We start from the raw sequence: 19,404 nt of genomic DNA on the forward strand, positions 1-19,404 counted from the left end.
CCTACTTCAGGTTTCCTTTCTGTAAAGTAGGGCAGGAGCCTGTGTGGAATTCACAGGGCTGTATCGCCAAGATTAAAGAAACTTGAGCAGAGGAAGCACAGACGAAGGCCTAGCACAGAGAAGAGCTCCACCGTGAGCTCCATGTTGCGGGACACACATACAGTACACACAGTAACTCAAGCAAAATAAGAGCACTGGCTCATCTGCCGATGCCCAGCCACAGAGCACAGTCCTCATATCACCATCAGCCCAGAGGTCAGTCTGAGGACCTCACTTTCCTGGTCTAGATCAGAACCCAGGACAACTTTTGGTCAAAGTAAACGCTCTAGAAACCTTTTTTTCTTTTAAAAAAAAAACTTTCATAATAAAGTTTATTACCTAAAATGGTTGTAAAAAATATAAAATAGGATTCTGCACAGCAGAAAAATAAAGCCAGAGACCCTCCCCCAACCCCTGGTTTGTGCAAAGATACTGGGTGTATGTAAACATGAAGAGGTAGGAGGTGCAAGTTAGGTCCTGGCCCCAGACAGGTAAGCTGCTACAACCAGGGGGACCCAGAGGGAGCACCAGGAGGGGAGTGCCCCCCAAGAGGTGGGGAGGGGTCTGTGGCTTGGTCTCCAGCTGAGAGCGGAAGGCCCCTCGTCCTCCACACTCACTCCCTCCAACTCAGGTGGGAAGGGCACCCATCTTATTTCACACAAATAATAATAATTAATAATAGAACATAATAAGGCGCCCAGTTAATGCTGCGTGCACACGGGCGCGGCCAGTCAAATCTGGAAGGGGAAGGAGCTCAGGTAATCTCGGAGGACGGGGTTGAGCGGGATGCGCGCCAGGTTCTCGCGGCCCACGGTGGCAACGATGCGCTGGCGGCACAGCTCCTGCAGCGGCCGCACGCGGCGCTGGCGCAGAGGGGCGCCCAGCATGCGGCGCGGCGCCGCCACGTAGTGCTCCAGCAGCTCAAAGAGGCAGTCGAAGCTCTCGCGGCTACCGTCCAGGTGGAAGCGGCCGGCCTGGAAGTGCACACGGATGCTTGTGGGGCCCGAGGCCATCTTCACGCTAAGGGCGAAGAAACAGTTCCGCTGGCGACTGTCGCGCACTAGGAAGGTACCCACGGGCTCGGCGCGCAGTCGCTCGTGCGCCCCGTGCACGCTCAAGGGTCCCCAGTAGAAGCCACAGGCGTCGAGGAGCGCGCTGGTGCGCGTGATGCGCCGGTAATCCGCGTGAGAGCGGAACGTGCGGAAGTGTGTGTCGCCGGGGGTCGGAGCCGGGGTCGGGGCCGGGGCCGGGGCGGCCAGGCAGGGCCGCGGGCGTGCAGGGACCACGGGCGAAGAGGAGGGAGAGGAGGAAGGCTCTGGCCGCCGTCGGGGTTCTGCTGCCGTGGAGATTGCATTGTCGGCTGCCACCTGGTTGTGTGCTACCATCCTACACGAGGGGCCAGCCAGAAGGGTGGGCCATAGCGTCCGGGGGTGCGCTGATGAGGAGACAGAGGCAGTGAGCCGGCGCGTCTGGGTGGGGCTGCAGGTGAGGGGTCACGCCGCGGCAGGAGGGGGGCGACCCAGCCTTGCGGGACGCAGGCGGAGCACCAAGTCCACCCGGACCCAGAGCCTCAGTGGGCTCCTCGGGAAAACGGGCTTCTAGACCCGCAGAGCCCTTCCAGGCGGGCGGGGGCGGAGTCCAGCCTCTCAGTGGCTCGGAGAGGGGGGCGTGGAGAGGTGTCCGACTCCAGGAGCCGGCCGGACTCAGCCGTCCGCCAGCTCGCCGCCCCGTGGCCGCCGCCTGCTGGCCACGCCGGGGTTTGGCGCCTGATCCGGACGGTTTGGGCAAAGGCAGCAAAAGGCCGCGCTGCGGGGGCCCCGCGCGCGGGGAGCGCGCCCCGGGTGCGGCTGGCGGTGGCCAGGGGCTCGACGGCTGCGACCCTACCACCAGCTCCCAGGCCTGGCCGGACTCTGCGATCCTTCCCTTCTCCCTCCCTCCCGCTCCGTGCCCGCTACCTGCTCACCTGGCGGCGGGGCGCGGGGCGCCGCGGGAGGGGCAGCAAGGGACTCCCTGGCGGCTCTCGCGCATGCTCCGGGACCGAGAGCCGTGCCGCTGCCACGGCCGCAGCTCTGTCTGCTGGTGCCCGCCCCTGCGCCAGCCTTTTAAACAGGCCTGGGGGCGTGGCCCTGCGCAGCCCCGCCCCTGCTCGCTTTCGTTTTCTTTTTCTGCGGTGGCGCCTGGAGCTCTGAACTCCCACCTCGGCGCGCCCGGCCTGGGACCCTCCCGGGGGAAGCCCTCTGTCCCCGCCTCGCCGCGTACCTGTCGTAGCGTCCCTCCGCCCAGGGGTTCTGTTCCGTCCCAGGGTTTCCTGTCCTCTTTTCCGACTCCTCCTTGGGACCCGGTACCGTCACTTTTGCCCCTGGTTCCTTCGGTCCCCGGTTCCTGCAGCCGGGCCCTTGTGAAATGCACCGGCGCTGACACGCCTCCTTCCCTCCAGGTGTCTGCCCGCCTGCCTCGGGTCCTCCACTTCCCTCGAGCCGATCCTGCTAGGAAGCTTCCGAAGGTCTTCCCGTAAGCCCCGCCGGCCATTCCCCGCAGCAGATCCGAAGGCCTGCAGGCCCCTACGCCGAGCCCCGCAGGTCTGAGCCCCGGACGCCCCCGTGGTCCCCGCGTCCCTCCCGGCTGGCTGCTGCGCCTGGTCTTGGCTTGGATTTCCTAGGAAGCGGCGGCCAGACCACAGGCTTCAAAGGAACCCTTCGGCAGCGCGGGAGGGGCGCCCGACTCCTACCTAGCCCAGTTCCTCGGAAACCGGGCGCGGCCACACAGGGGCCCCAGTGACTGGACTCACCCTTCTCGGTGCTCCTACTTGGAGACAGCTTGGAGAAACAGGCTGCAGTTTATAGTGGCCGGTAGTTTGGGACCTGGCTGCCGCCCTCCCTGTTTTTATTTTGGGATGGGCAGAGCTGAATACCTTTCAATGAGACCAGTGAAATATGAGCCATTCTCAGATGTGGTGATCCTGAAACCCTACCCTCACCCTCCACCTTACAGATGACCCCTTCAGCTGCTGTATCTAGCATCTGCCCTTCCTAAGTCCTCTCTTGCTCCCCACCCCCACATAATTTGGGTTTGTGATGGTCAGGACTACCATTTACGAAGGTGTGACTTAGTGATTCTTCCGTGGTCAAAAGCCACAGAGTAGGTGCCTGGCTGGTACCAATGTTTTTGAATGAAGTCTGAAAGGGAGCCCCAGTCAAGAGGGGCCAAGTGAAAGATACTCTGTGGGCCGAAGGCTTGGTAACTGGCCTCACACTGGCACACACTGCCCTCTACAGACAGCTCTCAGGCTGAAGCCCAACGGCTCCTCAAAGCTGCTCTGCTCTAGGTCTCCCTATCCCTCGATTGCCTCAGTTTCCTCCTGAGCACAGGCAGGGACCTAGAACGAGCCTGGCTTGGGACTGCACCAGCTCCTTAAATTGATGTGGCCATCTTGGTCTAACCTCTGACAAAGGGTGAGCGAAAAGGTGCAGAGTCTTGCATGCACCGGGTGTCAGAGTCTGTGGTCATTCTGAGAGGACTGAGCCCTCGCTGGGGCAGGTGTGGTGGGACTTGGGGGGGCGGGCAGTAAAACATAAAGTAGGTAGACTCTGAACCCAGATCCCCTTCCAGCCTTGCCACTTTCCAGCCTGTGACCTTGAGCGTGGAATTAGCCTGTCTGCCTTGATTTCTGCATTTGTGAGCCAGGGTGATAGAGTCTCCTGCACGGTTTGTGTGGGGACTCAGTGAGGACAGGATGGTTCATACAGCTGCCTTGATGTGTAATATGTAAGCATCCAAGGTGCCTGTTGGTGTGACAGCATGTTGGATCCAGACACATGGCTTTGTCTCTTTGGTTCAGCCCAAGAAGCAGGGGCCAGAGAGGGCACAGTGAGGGGGTGGGGGAGCCTGCTGGTACTGAGTGGTCCCAGCCTGGAGAGGGTGATCAGATTGGGCTGGCTCCAGTAGGGTTTTCTCCCACCCAGCGCTGCCATATACATACCTGATGGTTCTGATATTCCTTCCACCCCCATGGTGAGAGCCTCGGTGGCCTCTCAGGAGAGCTGCCATCTGTCCAGCAGGCTGGGGCCTCCTTCTTTCACCACCACCCCCCTTACCGTCATTTCCCAAGGACCCCCACCTTCATTTCATTTACCGTTATCCCAGGCTGACAGCATGCCAAGTGCTTCACAGTCCACACCACTGATTTGGCCAAACAATCCAAGCTACTCATTTTAAATATGTGGAAACTAAAACCCAGAGGCAGAGTTACTTGCTCAAGGACACACCGTTTAGAAGGGGCAAAACTGGGGTTCATATCTTCCTGCATGCTGCTATAGACTCTACTGCTGGTGGTCTCCAACCTGGTCTGACCTAGGTCAAAAAAGCTATGTCGTGGGCTGGCCTGGGAGACAGGCCTCTGCTTCCCTCTTGTTAATAAACTTACGGAGGCTCTAGATTTTGCATCAGGGTCTCAAACCATCTTCATGACCCTGGGCTCTCTTAGTCTCAGTTTCCTGGCTGTTCAGTGGGCCTGGACCATTCTTCTCCCCAGCTAGGTTGCAAAATCCATTTGGAGTCAGGCTCAAGTTTCTAGGCCCTAGTTCTCCTCATAAGCCCCGCTGACAGTTATGTGGCTTCAGTTTCATTTTCTGGTGTCCTGAGTTCAAAATGAAACTGAGTCCAGGTGCCAGAATGGAAAAAGAAATGTGCATCCACGGCCTGTCAACCCTGACCAACTGGCAATGGGAAGCCCATAGGTACTCAGACTCCATGGCAAGACTGACCTGGGTTCTGGCTCCAGGCCTGTTGCAGCCCAGCTGTGGGAGGTTGCTCAAGTGACTTGCCCTCCTGGGATCCCACTGATCTTGGACATTGGACTCTGGAAGTTTTGGATCTTACAGAGCAGCATTGTGTACAGAGGCCAGAGCAGAATGCCAGGTGTAAAGTGATTGACACAAGTGAGGGTCACAAGGAGATGAACTACATGTGTACAGTGTACTCAACATAGCCTCCCATGTGAGATGGTCTAGCCCTGGTCACCAGCAAGTGAGGGGCCAGGGTAGCAACTGAAGGAGCAGAGATCCTCCCCTGTTTTGGGAGCTCAGGTTTTCAGTTTCTCTTTCCAGCCTAGTGACCTCCTGCTGGGAAAGCAGCCCCTGCTCAGGAACATCATTCTGAAAGTCCTCTGTGCCCAGGGACTCTTGGGCCCTTCTTTTCCGGTAACCCCTAGGCTTGCCAGGTTGCTGTGCAACCTTGCCCTTGCCCCTGGAAGCCTGAGCCTCCAGCCCAGGATGGGAGTTCTGGTTTTTTTGCCTCGGGCCAAAAATGTATGGCCTGAGGCAAGTTTCTTAGCTCCTCTGCCTCAATGTCCTCATCTGCAAGACCGGGCTTACTCATTGAGTGCCTGCTGTCTTCAGGCACTGGAGACCCAGAATTCCAGTAGACCTGGAGGAGATAATGAATGTGCAGGATTATTCAGGCCTCCGGGAATTAACAGGCAGAATGGGGGCGGCTAGATGTTTATGTGGTAAAATAAAGCAGGCAAGGAGAAAGGGTGTTGGAGACAGTGAGCTGGTGGTGTTGCCTTTCTAAAAGAGAAAAGACCCAAGTGGAAAGGTGCTGTGTTGGGGATAATTGGTGGGCTTGGGGGGTCAGAGAGGAGATGGATGCGGTGGGTATAGAGAGCAAGGGTAAGTTTGGGGTGCATGAGGTATAGGGGTGGCAGGGTCTGGCCCATGAAGGAGAACCTCGTGAAGTGGTGGAAAAGGGTCAGATTTGATGCTGAGTGTGTGGGACAGCCATTGATGGTGAGCATACCTTACAACTGTGCCTGTCCCCTGGGGTGTTCCCACACCAGGTCCTGAAGTGGAACGCTGGGGTGCTGGGTTTGGGAGAAGCTGCATGGGAGACCTGGCCTGAGTCCTGGGGCTGGACTTCACCCCCTAGGACTCAGAGCAAGAACACTTGTTTATCCAGCCCCTGCTGTAGGCCAAATAACATTGTTTTACTCTACGATCTTATTAATCTTTTCCTGGTGGTGTCCGGTAGAAATTATATGTTTCTACTTACCAGGCAGGGAGCTGGTGGGTGGAGGGGGTTTAGGGGGGCCCTGGGATCCACAGGGTCTCTGTCAGGTGCCTTGTTGAGTCAGGTGGACTTTTGTCCCTCCTATCCCCACAGTGGGAAGGAGAGTAGGAGTGTGGTATAGACTATTGGCACCCACATCCACAGAGGAAGTCTGAAGGGCCAGTGAATACTGATACTAGCCTGTGGCTGGCTCCAAAGTGGCATATTCCTGGGGCATGTGCGGACAGTCTTAGCCCACGTGACCAGGGAAGGAGGGAGAAACTGAGTCACAAATGACAGTTGCTGGTGTTACAACCTCCAGAAAGCACTACTGCTGTTCATGACTCCAAAACAGCGGGGAGGCAGGAGGAGTCTTCAGAGAGCTCGACCCTCATTCCTGTCCCCCACCCATGTGAGCAGGCCAGGTGGGGACAGCTCCCAGGGCAGCAGCCTGGTATTGAGGCTGTCAGAAGGCTGGCATCTCGGGAATCAGAAACTGAGCCCAGATCCCCTGCCTGGGAACACCTCATTTGGGGTGCACGGGCCAGCAGCATCCTCTACACATGCTGGAAGTGGCGCCTGGCTCAGCTGGAGGTGACGAGCCAGGGTTCGGTCCTAAGTAGTAGGTGGGACCTGGCAGCTGGCAGGGGTGGTCAAGTGCTCTCAAAAGGGCAGAATGCCCTTTTTGTTTTGTTTTTGGTGCTGAGGGTTTAATTCATGGCTGAACTACATCATCTCCAGCTCTTTTTACAAGTTTTTATTTTATTAATCTTTAAATGTGTTTAATGGTTGAGATAGGAGTCTCACTAAGTCGCAAAGTCATCTAGGCTGGGTTTAAACTTGTGATCCTCCTGCCTCAGCCTGTCAGAGGCAGGAAAGTAAGGACAAAAGCAGCAGCCCTGGGGCTGGGGTACAGGAGAGGCCTGAAGGTTGGGCGCGTGGCAAGAGGCTGGGCTTGGCCTCTCCCTGCCCTGTGGCAGAGCAGCCCTCTGGGGCCAGTGTAGCCCTCTGGGGACAGCCTACTGACCACCTTGCCCAACCTCCCCCTCCAGGGACTACCTTGGGTTCCACATTCCTGTGCTCCCTCTTCAGATTCCAGAGCTTTGCTGAGATAAGTTAGAAGCTTCCCTTGATAGTCTCATTATCTTTTTACCTCTAATTTTTCACTTCCTCATGTAAAATAATTAAGACATTTTCCCTGGCCAGAAGTAACCCCAGGCATGGGCTTGTTGTGTGGCCTTCGACAACTTTTCTTCTGTTCATACACACAAGTATTTTTATCCCTGAATAGCTTGTATAGGATTTCTCCCCCACGGTGCTTCCTCCTACCTTTTTATCCCACATATGCTGGCCATCCAGGGACATCCTGTAGAGATCCTGCACTTACCTGACAGCTGTGTGAGATTGGTCAGTGGTCTGTGGGGTTCCTGGCTTTACATAACCATCCCCTGCAGATGGACACGTTAGTTTTGTGCTCTTAGAAACAAATGTGGTCCTGAACCTCCCTTACAAGCTCATGGGGCACATGTGGGAAAAAGTTGGCCCGACTTAAATGTTAGCACTGCTCCGACACCTGATAGTCACCTGGGCACCTCTCCACCCTGGAGGTGACACTCGGCAGTGTGTCCCAGTGCCTTGCTAGTACTTTTTGATCATTTTGCATTTTTGCCTCTTTGATGATTATACAAATAGTATCTGGCTTTAAAGTCTCAACTCCACTTACTGAGATCCTCAGGGGAACCAGATACCGCAATCAGTAGTAGAGAGGTAATAAACACAGGGGGCTCTGGTGTTCTTCACAAAATGAGGACCAGAGGTTGAGAGCGCCACCAGGGCTCACGCAGCGAGGGAAAACGGGGGGCGAGCTGGGGTTTGGATCTGTGTGACTGGAGAGTTGAAGTGCTTTTTCTTTGAATACCTCAACCAGGGTCTGTGCCTTCTTCCCTGCTTCCCAGCCCCACCCATCCCAGACTATGACATCCCTCTCATGACCCTTTGTGACCATGGACCAAGCTGAGTTTCATTATTTTCCAGACCATACTACCACCCCGCCTAACTTCAAGTTAGAGCCTTCAACTTTAAGACAGGTACCCTTCAGAACTGTGAAGTACTGTTCATGCCCAGGTGCCTGCAAGGAATGTGATTATGTACTACAAACATGTTTAAAAATATCTGTGGAGGGATTAAGAGATGCAGAGGGAAGGAGATTTTTAAAAAGGTGTTACACACATGTACCAACTCCCGTGATGTGTGTAATCATATTACAAACATAGACCAATTGAAAAGATAGGTCCCTTTTCATAATCCTCTCGTGGCTGAACTTTTACATTTTTACATTTTATAAATTTGGTTCCCAGTAGGCCCGCCCCTGCCGCATGGTCACCTCATCCTTAACTGAGCACATGAATCACAGGTTTGACTTTTTCCCTGTCATGTTCGAGAGGGCCAATGCTGTGAGTGCTGGTCTGTGTATGTACATGTGCATGCCTGTGTGAGCATCAGTCCACATGAATGTAGGTGTCTGAAGGGACTTGAATGACTATATGTGACTGAGTGTGTTTACACCACTTTTGTCTGAGTATTGGCTTCTGGGGAATGAGCTAAAGATGAACCCATAAACTACACATAACCATCTGCTTCTTCTGAGGCCATGTCTCTCTAAGAGGTCTACCTTCAGTGAATTTATCGCAACAGGATGGAACCCAGAGGGGGCATTTTCATGAGTTAACACTTCCATGAAGTTCCACAACAGGGATTGTCTCTGCTCATCAGTTCTTCCCTGTTCTGTGTGACACCTGCCATGTAAAGAGTACACTCTTGTAATCCCAACACCCAGGAGGCTGAGGTAGGATGATTGTGGAGTGTCAGGCCCACCTGGGCTTACATAGTGAGTTCAAGGTCAACCTGGATTACAGAGAGAGACCTGTCTGAAAAAACAAAGCCAAACCAAACAATAAAAAAGAAAAAAAAAAATGTGATACCTTTATTAGGGAAATTGAAATGCTAACTCAGTAATAGTCTTCCAGGGTACAAGCTTTAATTCTTGTTGCATAGAAATCACCATGGTAATAATGTTCCTGCAAAAAGATGGACGTTATCTTGGCATACCACATGTGATGGCATTTCTCCTTAAGAGTAAAACTGACACAGGAACACGTCAAGAGAGTGCTGTCTCATCAGTTGTATTTTCGCCCTAGAGGACAAAGGAATAGGAAAGGGGCCTTTAATAGCTAAGCACTGCTGATATTACTCAACTCCATCCTTTAAAACTGCTCCTTTGTAATTGAACATGGACATAAAGAGGTAGGGCTTAGACTATCAAGGTTTTTGTTTTTTGTTTTGTCTTTTTGAGACGGTCTCGCTGTGCAGTTCAGGCTAGCCATGAGCTCACTTTGTAGCTCAGGCTGGTCTCGAGCTTGCAACAATCCTTCTGCCTCAGCCTACGGAGTGCTGGGATTACAGGCGTGAGCCACCACGCCCGGCTCCATCAAGGTCTTTTTGATACTTGGATCCACCCATTCTATCATCCAACATTCTGTTCTCTCCCATCTTCTAGTAGGCCTTCCATTTAGTTCAGTTGCTCCAACCAACTAGCCGTACACAACCAGTTCATCCATCCACCAGTATCCTCCCAACTTGAACCAACTGGCTATCAGTTTAATCCACTTACCCAAGCGTGTCACCCAGTGAACCACACACTTTCCTCATTCCACCAGTGCATAGCCAGGCTTTTTATTACCATCCACTCAGCCTCTGTCTCTCAATCGGCCCATCCCATGTATGCAAAGACCCAGGGCATCAGTGTGTTGGACATTCAACCTGCCATGTACCCTGGTTTTCTCTCCACCCTCCATGTTTCCTGTTACCCAGCGTCCACCTCGTTGCCTTCAAGCTCCAGCTGGGCTGTTCCCCCTTTCTCTGGGCCCAGAACCTCCCCACCTGCTAAAACAGTACCTGAGCTCCGCCTCTTGTATCTGTATCTCGCCTTGCTCCTCCTGGCCACCTTTCTCTTGTGTATCTTCCTTCTCAAGGTCTTTCTGTTGCTGGTGCCCTTGCGGTGGCGGCTGGACCCAGCAGGAGCATTGCGGGAGTGCATGCGCCGAGGTGGTGGGCTGGGACTGGAGCTGGATCTGGGGCTGGGCCTGGGGCTGGGCCTGGGGCTGGGGCTGGGCCTGGGGCTAGGACTGGAGCTGGGTTTGGTAGTGGGACTGGGCTTGGGAGTGGGGCTCCGGCTCAAGGCACCAGGTGGGCTCTGATGGCTGGCCAGGCTCAGGTTGCAGCCCCGGCACTGGTGGCTGCAGTTGCACTGGTTGCAGGTGTGACTCTGAGGCTGAGAGGTGCTGTGTGGCTGGGGGTGGGTGGTGGGAAGGCTTGGCATCTTGGTATCTCTGGAGGCCACACCTGGAGAGGCCTCCTTTGCCAGCTGGCCCAGCTTCACTAGGGCCCCCATACCCCCTAGTTATATAGTCAGGCTGATTGTGATGGCACAAGCCACAGAGGGTAACAGATGTGACTGGTAGGGACAAAGCTTCAGGGCTTCAGGGCGGGGCAGCAGCACTCTGGGGTTTCCTCATCTGCCAGTTAAGCACTGAAGTCCCTAGGTCTTATGGAGTTAAGTCCAGTCCCCTCTTCTTTGCAGAATGTCAACAAAAGTTGCACCCACCTCATGGGACATTGGTAGAATTAAAGAAAAGAATCTAGTCAAGCAGTTCACTCAGCCCCATCTCAGAGTGAGAGCCTGGTAGATGCCAGCTACAGCATTATTTGTCCTTTTTCCATCAAGGATCTAGGGGGGTGGTGGGTGAGAGTTGGACCCTTAGTGCTCGCTCAGATAGGTGATGAGCAGGCAGGGAACTGGCCAGAAGGCTTATCACATGGATGACAAGTGTAAGCGCGTGGCTGATGAGCGGTCCTGGGAGATTTCAAGCCTAGAGGCTCAGAGGCAGGCTCAAGTCCCCATTTGCACTCATATCTGATGGGGTGGGGGTCATGGTATGACGGACATCTTTCCTCCTCCCCTGGCATTGGGGTGAACCTATGATGCCAGCCAGTTCTCAGGAGGCCCCAAGTCCCCTCTGCCTCCTCACTGCCTTGTTGTTTCTCAGGAGCCTCCCTGTGTAGTTCAGTTCCTGCTGACCCTGCTCAGACATCCCCACACTTTGAGAAAGCCTGGTTGTTTGCTGGAAACTGAGGCCAATTTGCCCAACTTGGTCTTTCAGGCAGTCCCGCCAGAACCGCCCACATCCTTGACCCCTTTTTTGCTCCTGGGATCCCTGTCTCCATGGCCCCCGCTCCCCGCCCTGAAAGTCGGAGCCCACTTATCGTTCTGCTGCCCGAGTATAACTTTGGCCTCTCACCTTGTGCATTTACCATGTCGGCTTTTAGTTTACAGTGGAAATCACCTGGTTTACTGAGCCTTTCCTGCTCACTGGGCTGGTCACACTTTGTAGGCAACCTTGTCCAGGAGCCTCAGTGACTGTGATGTGAGAGGAATGATGGCCCCAAATCTGTGCCTGTATAACACCTGGAATCAGCCAGCGTGACCTTGTATGGACTAAGGGTTTTTGCAGATGTAGTTTAGCTGAAGGGTCTTGAGATGAGCCAATGCTGGATCATTGAGTGTAGCCTGCATCCACCAACAACGTCCTTATAGAGGATGGAAGAGCTGATACAAGAAGGCCACACACAGAGGGGCAGAGGGTGTTCTGTAGCCATTAGCCAAGTCCCTCCTACAGCCCTGGGAACTGACAGGGACAAGAACATTCCTCCTTGGGATGTGGAAAATTATTATTTTTTTTAGTTTTTTGAGACAAGGTCTTACTGTATAGTTAAAGCTGGCCTTGAACTCATGGCATTCTCCTGCCTCAGCCTCCTGAGTGCTGGCATTATAGGCATGTGCCATTATACTTGGCCAATTCCAGACTTTTAACCTCTCAAACTGGAAAGATGTTTCTGGTGGTTTCAGGCGTGACAGAGCAGCCCTGTGAGGCAGGTACAGTGATTGTCTTACCAAAGGAACAGAGTCATAGAGGTTGAGTAACCAGCCCAGAGGCTCAGGAAACATCAGTAGCAGAGCAGCATTCAGATCTGGGTCTGGCTGTTTCTTGCAGTCACATGCAGAGGGCATGTAGATTTCTGCTCTGCTGGCCCTGCCTGGTGTGGAGCTCCGCAGGGCTCTCATAAGAAGTGTGCTGGGCCACACTGAAGGCTTTCTGGGCCTCTGGCCCTCTCCAGGGCCCTCACCCCTCTCCGCAGACTCCCCACTTGTATACCCTCAAGGAGGTTGCTGCTAGCTGTCAGGGCCAGCTCCTCCTCCACAGCACCTCTGCAACCCCTGCGCCCCACTGTGGGCTACCCAGCAGAATGGGACCTGAGTCTTATTATCAGGGCCCCTGGGGACTGGCATGGCTGGACAAATGAGTGGGCAGGTGGGTTTAAGGGATTTGGACCAGAGAAGGAAGCTATCCAGCCAGGGTCCCTTGGCGCAGTGGTGAGATGGGGGAGGTAGGACAACAGTCCCTCCACCCTACCTGCCACCACCATGTACCCCAGCTCTCAGCGTGCCTCTACTCCCCACCCCACTGCTGAGCCAGGTCCTTCTGGGGCCGCATGGCTGGTGCTTGGCGAAGGTAAGGAAACAGGTGGACCCCACTGGTCATTTCCTTTGGGCAGGAGGAATACAGGAGCCAGGGAAAGTATGCAGCAGACGTTGGCAGCTTCTTGATGAACCGTAGCGAGAGGACCAGGGCCCGGCTATCCAATGCCAGGGACATGAAGGCAGGCAGGAGCGAGCCTTTGTGTGGGCACAGAGGCCCCCAGTGTGCGAAGTGGTGGAAAGAGCAGCTGGGGAGGAGCCAGACTGCAGGAGCCCCGTGACAGTGCCTGCCGTAGTTAAGACACTGCCCATGCCAGGCATGGTCCTACTGGCATCTTGGTTAGTGCAGGAGGGACAGATGGAGGTCCTGGGCCAGCAGAAAAGAAATTGGAGCCCAGGTGTGCTGCACTCCCCAAGCCAGTGCTGTTCAAGAAACCAGCATCTGTGTGTCTGTGCTCGGATGCTCTCATCTGAATATGCAGAGAGGTCCCCTCCAGAGAAAGGATAGCTGGGATGACTCTGTGTATAATTTAGTAATTACTTTTCATTGAGATAACATTCATACATCTTTATGGGGTACAGCATGGTAATTTGATACATGGATATGATGTATAAGTCCAAATAAACATTTCCCTTTCTTCAGATTAAATCATTTTTATGTGTTGGGAGTTTTGTATTCTCATTTTCTAGTCACCTTGGAGCATAACATAAGCTCTTTTTTTTTTTTTTTTTTTTTTGGTCTTTTTCCTTTTTATCGGTACCAGGGATCGAACTCACGACTGCCTGCTTGCAAGGCAGGCGAACATAAGCTCTTTTAGCAAGCAGTTACCCTGCTGTGCTATGGAAAGCCAGCTCTGAATCCTCCTTTCCGTGGTTTATCTTCCATCCCTTCTTTTGCCTGTCCCTTCCCAGCCTGAGTGCTGGCTGCCCTCCCTTCCACCTCTGCAGCAGACAGGCTCAGAAACAAGGCCACTGTCTCCACGTCCTCAGCCTCCCAGCCACATGCATGCACACCTGGTACAGAAAGGGACACAGAAAAGAGGGTTCCTTGGAGACTTTTTATTGACTCTTCTCTGAAAGTTCTCGCTGGAACAGCAGCAGCACCCCCCACTGGGAAGCTGTCGTTGGTCAGGAGTGCGTCTGCTTGGGTTCAGGGTTCTGCTGGGCCATAGGCTTGTCCTCAGCGTTCTCCTCCTGCCCAGGTGCCATCAGCAACAGCTTGCCCTTCACTGGGAGCTGCTCCTCGTCCTCTTCCTCTTCTTCTTCTTCCTCCTCTTCCTCTTCCTCCTCCTCCTCCTCTGATGACAAGGAGAAGTTATCCTGACTCACGCAGGCCAGGAGCTTCTTCATGGTGGATTCATGGCTCCTGCCGTGGCCCGTGCTGTGGCCAGTATGGTGGCCCGTGCTGAGCTTGGTGCAGCGGGAACCCATTGCCCTCCTTGGCTCTCTCCAGACTAGGCGGGGAGGTAGCTGGGTGGAACACAAGGCTGTGAGGGCGGGGCATGGGGCGCTGACATCACAAAGGGCTCCTGAAACCCACTCCCTTCAGTCACCCCAACCCCCTCCCCCATCAGCCTGAGGGGGGGTCCAGAGAGAGTCCTCCTTTAGCTGGAATGAGACTGGAGGGTAGAGTACCTGGAAGCAGGGGGCGTGTTCCAGAAATAGCCAGCAAAGAGCCATTGATACTTTGTAAAAATGGGTTTAGAGTATGGATTGCCTTAAGGCAGGGACACAGGGAGCCTTCTGGCGGGGCAGGAGTGATGGGTTTCTTGACCTACCCACACTTTCTCTTGAGCTGTGTATAACAAAACCCTGGCAGGGCTGGGGTGCAGCTCAGGGGTAGTGTGTGTGCTTAGCATGCATACCCTGGCCTATCCCCGAAGCTCCTGAAAGTCCATGGTCCAACATGTTGAAAGGCAGTGGCTCCTAAGCTCTGGGTGATGCTTTTAAAGTACCACATGATTTTGCACAGAATGGCATGGGAAGAGTTGAGAATCCCTGTCTTAAAAACAGTTGGTCATTTCTGAGCGCTAGAAATCCTTTAGGAATAGCAACTGGGATAGGAGATTGTGTCCCTGGCAGGTGTCACACAGTGGGAGTTCAGCCCCACAAGCTAGAGTGGATCCTCCTGCACCTGACACAGGCTTACCCAACCGGGCCCCTCCTACCCTGGCTTTGTGTTCATTCTTGCTTGAGCACTTCAGACCTACTTCTCACCTGGGGAGGTAAACCTACAGCTTCAGGTTGAACAATGTGGCCTTTGGTACGGTGAAGGGACACAAGCCCAGTCAGAGGACAGCACCACAATGCACTGCCCAGAAACCCGTCCTCCCAGACCTGAAAGGCTGCCTGCACAAAAGAGACCCAGTAGTCAGTGAGTTCTTTGTCAAGCTTTATTTAGCAGGTGACTGTGCTCATTACTCAGATCTTGTGGGGTCTTTTGGAAACTCAGGGTTTAGGCGTCAACAGCGGGATGTTATGGTCTCGCCTGCTGATCCTGGGGCAGGTGACTTGTAGCTTTCAGCAGGGCCTAGGAGTGTTTAGTGGTACCTCCTGCATCTTCTCCTCCTCCTGCTTCTGCAGCCTTTTGGAAAAAAAAGTTGATTTGGGGTCATTTGGGGCATCTAGGTGGGGATGGGGTTTAGATTCAAGACAGAGGTAAAAGGGCCTGGGGTTAGTGGGGGATGTTTGGGCAGACCTCGTCGATGCCGCCTCCTGTAGATGCGTCTCCTGCGCCTTCGGCAGGACCGGCGCCGCCGCCTGTGGACCCGGCACAGCCTCCTCCGAGAACAGCACCTGCGCCTGTGGTGGCCTCTGTGTGTCCTTGCGCAGGCCTCAACGCGCTCTGGGCTCAGCCGCTGCTCCTGCTCCTGGCCCTCACCAGACTCCTGGTTCTGGTGCTGACTGGAGCTTTGCACTCGGCAGCGGACCATTGTGCCCGGAGATGGGGAGATGGGTGGCTCCGGGCTGAGGCTGCAGCTGACCGGGGGGAGGAGGGCTGAGGCTGCCCACCTGCTCTTGCTGTTGGTTGGTCTGGTTAGTGGGGTGCTTGAGACTTATATATAAAGGGGGCCCCCACTATGACCTGGCTTGGCAGCCCATCCCATGATTGTCCTTGCTCTGCCGAGAGCCTCTGTGATGGCGGCACAGGGCAGAGGCTGCAGTCCTGGCCAGAGGCCCTGGCCTTGCCCAGACAGTGTGTCCCCAGCCCTGGGAGCAGGTGGGACCCTCAGTCATGAGAAAGAAGCTTCTTACCGTCCCCATGTAGTCCTCGTCCTGCCCAGTGGTGGGGATTCTTAGGTAATCATTCTAGAAGATTCCCCTTGGTGTTGTGCCACAGTCAACACGTTTTCCATGATCCCAGTGTGTGAGGAATGCCTTCAAAGCGTGCGCACTAGGTAGCATTCGTGCCTTTGTGCTCTGATGATCTGCTGAGAACCGGAAGTAGGGTCATGGCAACTGAAACCCCAGTTCCTCATGGAGGGCAGAATGGGTGTGGCCCTGGCTTCTCTCTTGTGGAGGGCAAAGGATGCCGGTGCCTCCTCTCAAGGTGCTTCCATCATAATCCATGAACCTGTGGGCTTGTTACCTTCCACATGCGAAAAGGGCTTTGTAGGTGTCACCAAGGCTCTCTCCATAGGGAGTTGACCCTTATCACTTGGGTTGGTCCTGTGCAATCACAGAGGAACCTGGGAAGAGACTGATGGAGGCTGTGCTGTTGGCCTGGAGAACCGCACTGTAGATGCTAGAGAGGCCAGAAAACAGGTTCACCCCACGATAGCTTGATTTTAGCCCCTTAATACTCATTTTGACTTCTGCAGAACTGTGAGATAATAAACTTGTATTGGTTTAAGCTATTCGAGTTTACATGTTTTACCCTTTCAGGGTCAAGGAACTTTATAAGGGTGCCTGGTCTCCCTCAGACAATGAGTAAAAGATATGAATGTTCAGCTAGGTTCACCTTTCCATGGCTAGAGATGTGATCAAAATAGAAGAAAAACATATAAATATATATGTATATAGCACAGTGGCGCAGCATCGACCTGGCAAACATGAGGTTGTAAGTTTAATTTGCTTGTACAAAAAAAGTCTCCCAAAACACTGCCCACCTGAAGGTCTGTTGCTGTCGTCCTCCTTGGCTCAGGAAGGCCTTGCTGGAGTGGCCCCAAGAGTCCTGGTGGGGCTAGGCTGAGCTCTAGCCTCCAAGGGGGCCAGTGTGCTCAGGAAGCAGCCTGCTGACCCCTGCCTCAAGGGCTGCTGAGGACCAAAAGCCCAGTGCACAGTGGGACTCCATGAGCAGGAGTGGAGACTTCCGGGTGCCAGGACACCTGATCCCTTTTAGCTTGTCCTGGAGTCCTGGGTGATCACTGATAAAATTGTGATTGTGACATAGTCTGTGCCAGGTCTGTGGTCTTTCCTAGCCCTTGACTGGGCTCATTCACCTGGAGTCCTAGTAGGATTTCTTGCATCTGGTCCCAGCCATCTTGTGCTGTATACCCAGTGTCACCAGGGTCCTCTGACACTCACCCCAAGAGCATGGCTGCAGACAGTGTCCTGGGGGTCGGACAGTTCTGATGGGCGAGTTCATTTCATGAACACAATGCTTGACTTTAGGTACTTGAAGACCTGGCCAAGTTGCTACTGTTCTCAAATGGGGACACAGACTTAAAACTGAAGGCTGCTTTATGAAGGAAAATCTGAGCTTCCTGATTCTGATGACTTGTTCTGTGTAACCAAAACATTGAAATTTTAGCTTATTTAAGCCTGTGTGGCTCTTGGGACAGATGGTAGGGAGTCCCAAGGAGTCCCAGTGGCAGTAACAGGCCCTGATGGCCCTCCTATAAATCCCGCGTGGCTCATTGCTAGACACCAATCACAGAACAGAGGGGAAGGACAATAGTGACCTTAAAACGCGCAAGACTCAGCACCAGGAGGTGGAAGGGTAGGCAGGCTGGGTAGCAGATTTCCCTCACGTCACATCACTATTTTGGACAGAACCCCTTATGGCAACAGTCACGGCCCCCTTCCCAGCGTCTTTTCCGTGCCTTCCCCAGCCCTTCTGCCACCAGGTCAGCCCTCTCCCCTGAACCAACAAGGACAAAGAGGCGTGAGTGGGATGATTTTAACATTTATTGACAGGCGGCATTGTTCCTTAGCAGGCTCCTGTTTCAGTGCAAGGTGGCATTGTCAAGAGGTGGTAGGACGATCTTGAGGTCTGGTAAAGTCTTCAGCAGGAGTTCAGTGGACTTGCTCTTCTGCAGTTAGTATCTTTTGCACCTCCGGGTGTACCTGCGGCGGCAGCACCCTAGGTACAGAAGAAGTGTTGAGAGGACATCCCAGCCCCACAGGGCCCCAACCCCAGCCCAGGCAGCATCCTCTCACGTCTCCGTCTCCGATGGCACCGCCTCCTTCGTCTATAGAATCTCCGTCTGCGGCGGCGGCACCTGCTCCGGCTTGGGCTGCGGCAGCATCTGTATCTGGCCATGGCACTAGATGAACTTGGCCTAGACTTGGCTCAGAACAGAGAGCACCACTTCAGCTGAGCCAGCCAACCTGTGAGGAGGTGGAACTTTGTTGGCTGTGAGCCAGGGCCGAGCTCTTGGCCTCTTATAGAACCCAGGACATTGTGAGGTGACCAGGACCAATGTCCCAGGACATTGTGAGGTGACCCGGACCTCACAGGTGATGGCAGGAGCCACTTCATGTCCATATATGGGCATATCAGGGGTGAGTGTGGCCTTGGTGCATGGGAGCGTCCGTGTCACAGCCACAGTGTGACACAGGTAGAGGGTCCCTAAGGAGGCCATGGTCACCATGTCAGGTGTCCTTCCAAGCTCAGGTGGTGGTCTGAACGTCACCAGCTAGAGCATTTTGGAGGGTGTTAAAATTTGGTGGAGTTCAAATTAAATTAGCAATTTACAGTATAACCGAATAGCAAAATAATGCGAAGAATGGTTTCACATTTTCTTTCAGAAGACAGAGATGGTTATAGGAACTGGACGACAGAAGGTGGCAGATGATATTTGCCAGCTGCCTTGCAGTGATTCTGAAGATACCCGTAAAGAGGCAATGGGGGGGGAGGGGAGGACAGCAGAGCGGGTGGCAGGGGATGGCACCCAACAGCCATTCTGGGTGAAATGGGTTGTTTGTGTGGCTTTTGAAACTTCTGAAACTTTGAAGTCCTTTCAAAATATATTTTTTAAAAGCAAAAAAAGAGGAGAAAGGCCAGCCAGGAATTATGTGGGGGAGTCTTTATCAGTGACCCAGGTTGGGTCTTTCAGCTCTGCCTGCAAGTGCTTTTCATCCTCAAAGTCGCTTTGTAGACCAAGGTCAGGGCTGCTTTGAACAGTTGTGCAGCTGTGCTCTGCTCAGCATTTCCAGCCAGGAGATTAGAGACTGAAATTCAGCCCATGATCAGCTTGGGAAGCTGGGTCCCACACCCTTACGGGTGCTTCTACCTTCCAGAGCTGTTTTTTTCTGATTCAGCTGTTCACAGCAGAGGATCAGAGCCCCACCAGGGCTGGCCCAGGCCTGCTGGAAGCTCAGCCACACAGCAGGAGAAAGGGGAAGAGTGAAGTGCAGGAGGCACTGCCTGGTAAAATGCGTCCCTGCAGCTTCCCTGAGGATCCTCTGCCTCATACCAGAGTTCACTGGCCCCTGAGGTTGAGCAGGGTCCTGAGGAAGGAGAAGGGTGGACCCTGGTCAGGACACCCTGAAGAGGCAGC

At 54.0% G+C, this 19,404-nt stretch overlaps 4 protein-coding genes across 5 annotated transcripts; all 4 read right to left on the bottom strand.

Moving 5' to 3' along the window:
• Positions 1 to 715: 715 nt before the first annotated feature.
• On the bottom strand, positions 716 to 2,438 carry Socs1 (suppressor of cytokine signaling 1). 2 transcript variants are annotated; one of them, XM_063226540.1, is made up of 2 exons: positions 2,299 to 2,438; positions 716 to 1,474 (listed from the first exon to the last, which is right to left on the bottom strand). In XM_063226540.1, exon 2 carries the CDS (start codon positions 1,422 to 1,424, stop codon positions 771 to 773), a length of 654 nt encoding a protein of 217 aa, XP_063082610.1. In that variant the 5' UTR covers positions 1,425 to 1,474; positions 2,299 to 2,438; the 3' UTR covers positions 716 to 770. The 2 variants fall into 2 exon arrangements, with proteins under 2 accessions (XP_063082610.1, XP_003477802.1); XM_003477754.5 differs by lacking the exon at positions 2,299 to 2,438 and adding an exon at positions 2,003 to 2,131.
• A 6,661-nt stretch (positions 2,439 to 9,099) lies between these two features.
• Positions 9,100 to 10,549, bottom strand: Tnp2 (transition protein 2). Its single transcript, XM_063226541.1, has 2 exons — positions 10,039 to 10,549; positions 9,100 to 9,277 (listed from the first exon to the last, which is right to left on the bottom strand). Exons 1-2 carry the CDS (start codon positions 10,532 to 10,534, stop codon positions 9,261 to 9,263), a joined length of 513 nt encoding a protein of 170 aa, XP_063082611.1. The 5' UTR covers positions 10,535 to 10,549; the 3' UTR covers positions 9,100 to 9,260.
• Positions 10,550 to 13,727: 3,178 nt separating this feature from the next.
• Prm3 (protamine 3) lies at positions 13,728 to 14,172 on the bottom strand. Its single transcript, XM_003477755.2, has one exon. It carries the CDS (start codon positions 14,108 to 14,110, stop codon positions 13,808 to 13,810), a length of 303 nt encoding a protein of 100 aa, XP_003477803.1. The 5' UTR covers positions 14,111 to 14,172; the 3' UTR covers positions 13,728 to 13,807.
• A 3,652-nt stretch (positions 14,173 to 17,824) lies between these two features.
• Prm1 (protamine 1) lies at positions 17,825 to 18,224 on the bottom strand. The gene is made up of 2 exons (NM_001173006.1): positions 18,062 to 18,224; positions 17,825 to 17,984 (listed from the first exon to the last, which is right to left on the bottom strand). Exons 1-2 carry the CDS (start codon positions 18,162 to 18,164, stop codon positions 17,941 to 17,943), a joined length of 147 nt encoding a protein of 48 aa, NP_001166477.1. The 5' UTR covers positions 18,165 to 18,224; the 3' UTR covers positions 17,825 to 17,940.
• Between the last annotated feature and the right edge of the window lie 1,180 nt (positions 18,225 to 19,404).

The sequence above is a fragment of the Cavia porcellus genome, unplaced genomic scaffold, assembly GCF_034190915.1.
Source record: "Cavia porcellus strain 051 isolate PalLab524CR breed Dunkin Hartley unplaced genomic scaffold, mCavPor4.1 scaffold_16, whole genome shotgun sequence".
NCBI classification, from domain to species: domain Eukaryota; kingdom Metazoa; phylum Chordata; class Mammalia; order Rodentia; family Caviidae; genus Cavia; species Cavia porcellus.

Coding starts and splice junctions, on each gene's coding strand:
- Socs1 (XM_063226540.1), bottom strand. CDS start 1,424: ATGGTAGCACACAACCAGGTGGCAGCCGACAATGCAATCTCCACGGCA.
- Tnp2 (XM_063226541.1), bottom strand. CDS start 10,534: ATGGGGGCCCTAGTGAAGCTGGGCCAGCTGGCAAAGGAGGCCTCTCCA.
- Prm3 (XM_003477755.2), bottom strand. CDS start 14,110: ATGGGTTCCCGCTGCACCAAGCTCAGCACGGGCCACCATACTGGCCAC.
- Prm1 (NM_001173006.1), bottom strand. CDS start 18,164: ATGGCCAGATACAGATGCTGCCGCAGCCCAAGCCGGAGCAGGTGCCGC. Junction 17,985..18,061: donor GTGCCATCGGAGACGGAGAC/GTGAGAGGATGC, acceptor TTCTGTACCTAG/GGTGCTGCCGCCGCAGGTAC.